General features: G+C 39.6%; 1 protein-coding gene across 1 annotated transcript in view; it reads right to left on the minus strand.

The window, feature by feature from the left end:
• Positions 1-2985, minus strand: part of MAN2A1 (mannosidase, alpha, class 2A, member 1) — a 186751-nt gene that overhangs the window by 98388 nt on the left and 85378 nt on the right. The window contains exon 10 of the mRNA XM_010843792.1: positions 1290-1492. Coding sequence (XP_010842094.1) covers positions 1290-1492 — 203 coding nt within the window. The remainder of the gene's footprint in view (positions 1-1289; positions 1493-2985) is intronic.

The following is a 2985-nucleotide window of genomic DNA, read 5'->3' on the forward strand; positions in this document are numbered from 1 at the left end:
TATATTATATATTATACATGCATTTGGCACATTAATGACTATCCCCTCAAACAGTCAAAGGTTAGGGTTTTTTAACAAGTTACTGTTACTTTGTGGAAACAGTATCACAGAAACGGCAAAAATAATAAACACACATACCACTATGCCAAAGTACAACACTTAAAGAAATTAATGATTTTTAGAAAAATACTGTCCAATATATACTTAATATCCACTAATACATAGAAGAGGGTAGGTTTCATATAATTTATTATCTATAATACCAAGATTCATCATGAAAATTACTCATCATGATTTCCTATTTTGAACTGAATGGACAATGAATTCATCATGAAGGTTCCTCTCCTGGGCCACACATATAGAAAAAGCCACAGGACCGCCTTGGGAAGGTTTCTGAGCGTCTGAAAACAGTGAGACTCAGCTGTTTAGAGCAGCGCTCTCCACTGTGACATGTGGCCACATGTGGCCATGTACATTAAACTTAAATAAGACTGAGACTTCAGCTCCACAGTCACGCTGGCCACATTCCAAGTGGCCTGGTCACACATGGCTGGTGGCCCCATGCTGCGCATACAGCAGAGAGCTGAGCACCTCTCACTACAGAAAGGCCTACTGGCTAGTCATCGAAGGGACTGGGCAATGCAGGTGTGGAGAGTGCTTGTATGGTTTTTCTATTGACTTTTTCTGTCTTCTCCATATCAGTTTATTTTTTCAACCAATCATTTTTTCAACCAATCATTTTGCCTCCATCAGTTCCCATCTCTTAAATTTTCTTCTTTAAGCAGAAAACCGTATCTATAGAAATGTGTTTTAAAATAAGAGCTGTGATGGAGTCCCCAGTCCTCCCAATTATGAACACAGCTGTCTCAGAGGACAGTCTTTGAGGCCTGCCCCCGGCGGCTGAGGGCCTGTCTGCTCCTTCTGAGCCCTGGGCCCGCCTCTGTAACCCGGCTGACCAGGCTCCCGGCCTGCAGGCACTCAGTGATGCCGCTGAATGCTGCTACAGTGCGCAGGTAACACAGGGGGCCAGTCAGAAAAATAGAGAATGTGGAGTACAACTCCCAGAAAAGCCATTACAGAAACTGTTTTTCCTTCAAGAGCAAAACCCTTGTAAAAATCTGATTACTTCCAAAGATATAGCTCTGACTGCATTAAAATTTCACAATTACATCAAACACACCCTAACACACACAACATAGATGCTGTACACCACGCACAGCTCTGCAGACGGGCAATGGTAACACAAGAGAAGCGAAGCAATGAACGCAGCTCTCTAAAGGTAGATGTACCTTAAATGGGATTCCAATATCCTATCCATTCGTTTGTAAAAGGGCCTGGATGTAAAATAGCCACTCCAGTAATGATCATCTCGGTCAGCATAAGTGAAAAAATCTCCACTTACAACAGGGAATATTGATTGGCTGTTCCTACTACTGGCTGAAGCTTCTTTTTCTAGTGCGTCAAAATAATCTGATAAAGTCCCAAACTGTATCTAGTGGGGAAAAAAAAAAAAAAAGTTACATTTCATTTATTCACACATTCATCTGTACCTTAAAATTACTTTTAGTGCTGAACGGAAAAGTTCCTAATAAATATTTAAGGCATGCTTCCAAATTAGGATAAATATATAGCTCAGATTTACTTAAATGCAGGGGGAAAAGCACTCAGTGATTGTCTTTTACTTGCATCAAGTCCCAAAAAACTAAGAGAAAACTTGCACATGTAAGCAGTTAGAAGAGTTAATCAGAGCTACAAATGTGTGGATCTGAAAACTCCTTATACATTTCTAGAATCTCCAAGTCTGCAAGGACTAGGCTACGGCATAATCCAGAGATGAATGGCAAGTAGGGGAAACAGCAAAAATAAAAGGTGTGTATTTTAAGTACATGTTACAGCAGTCTGGAAGAACAGCTTTGTTAGCTATTAAGTATTTCCACATATCATATCCACATATTCTCCTCTGGCCTCCACTCTACCCGGTCTGTATTCTTACAAAGGAGAAAGGAGAGACTTTAAGAACACCAGGTCATTTAAAAAAAAAAAAAGGACTTTCTCTACCAGTAGGTAACAGTGAGCAATAGAAGTAAAACAGAAAAGGGGATGAGAATTGCAAGGTTGACTGCTCAAATGAAAAAGTTTTTCTGACTAATGACTCAAATTACCGGTACATAAATCCATTTTTATGATCTCAAACTAGTCTATAAATCAGAGGAAAAAAGAAATATTATACAAGATCTAATAAACATATATTGAAAGGTGGTGTTGCTAGAAGTAAATAGACAATTAAACAGGAATGTGTTCTTTTTAAAAAGACGCTAATTTTTTGGTTTCTGATCTTATGCACACACACACATATATACATGGTCAATGAGTTAATTTGTTTTTCCATAAGATGTAATGAAACCCAAGAGACCTTTCTGGCCAACGCAGTACATAGATACACACCCAGATACTGAGAGCCATTTTCATTCAGTGTGGCAGAAAAATAATTAAAGTAGTGAAAACCAGTTAGTGGCCCTCCAGCAGTTACTAAGAGCAGCACAGAAGCTGTATCCCGACGACGTGGGTTTGAACGCTCTCTCCGCCACTTATCTAACACTTAGTTTTGAGCATATTATATAGTGTTTCTGCACGTCTCCATGGTACAGCTGATGGATTCTAAGTAAAATGCTTAGAGATACGACTGGCAAATAGAGGTATAAGCTTTGGCTGTTACTCCACCACTGCAAAGGCAAAATATCAACTGGAAACACCACAGTGATATTAGTAAGACAAACGTAAGTTTTCATAATCTGTGATATAGTGAATTTTGTAACAGCAAAATGGATGATTATTCCATTCCTTATGCTTGCGTTAAAGAAAAGCAGCTTTTTCAAAGTTAGCTTTTTACATTCATTTTACTTGGAGGATAGCCGTCTTCCATGTTATGCTGGCTTCTGCGGCACAGTGAGGTAGAACCCTGTGGGCACACACACGCCCCCCCCC

The sequence above is a fragment of the Bison bison genome, unplaced genomic scaffold (genome assembly GCF_000754665.1).
Source record: "Bison bison bison isolate TAMUID 2011002044 unplaced genomic scaffold, Bison_UMD1.0 scf7180017864189, whole genome shotgun sequence".
Taxonomy (NCBI): domain Eukaryota; kingdom Metazoa; phylum Chordata; class Mammalia; order Artiodactyla; family Bovidae; genus Bison; species Bison bison.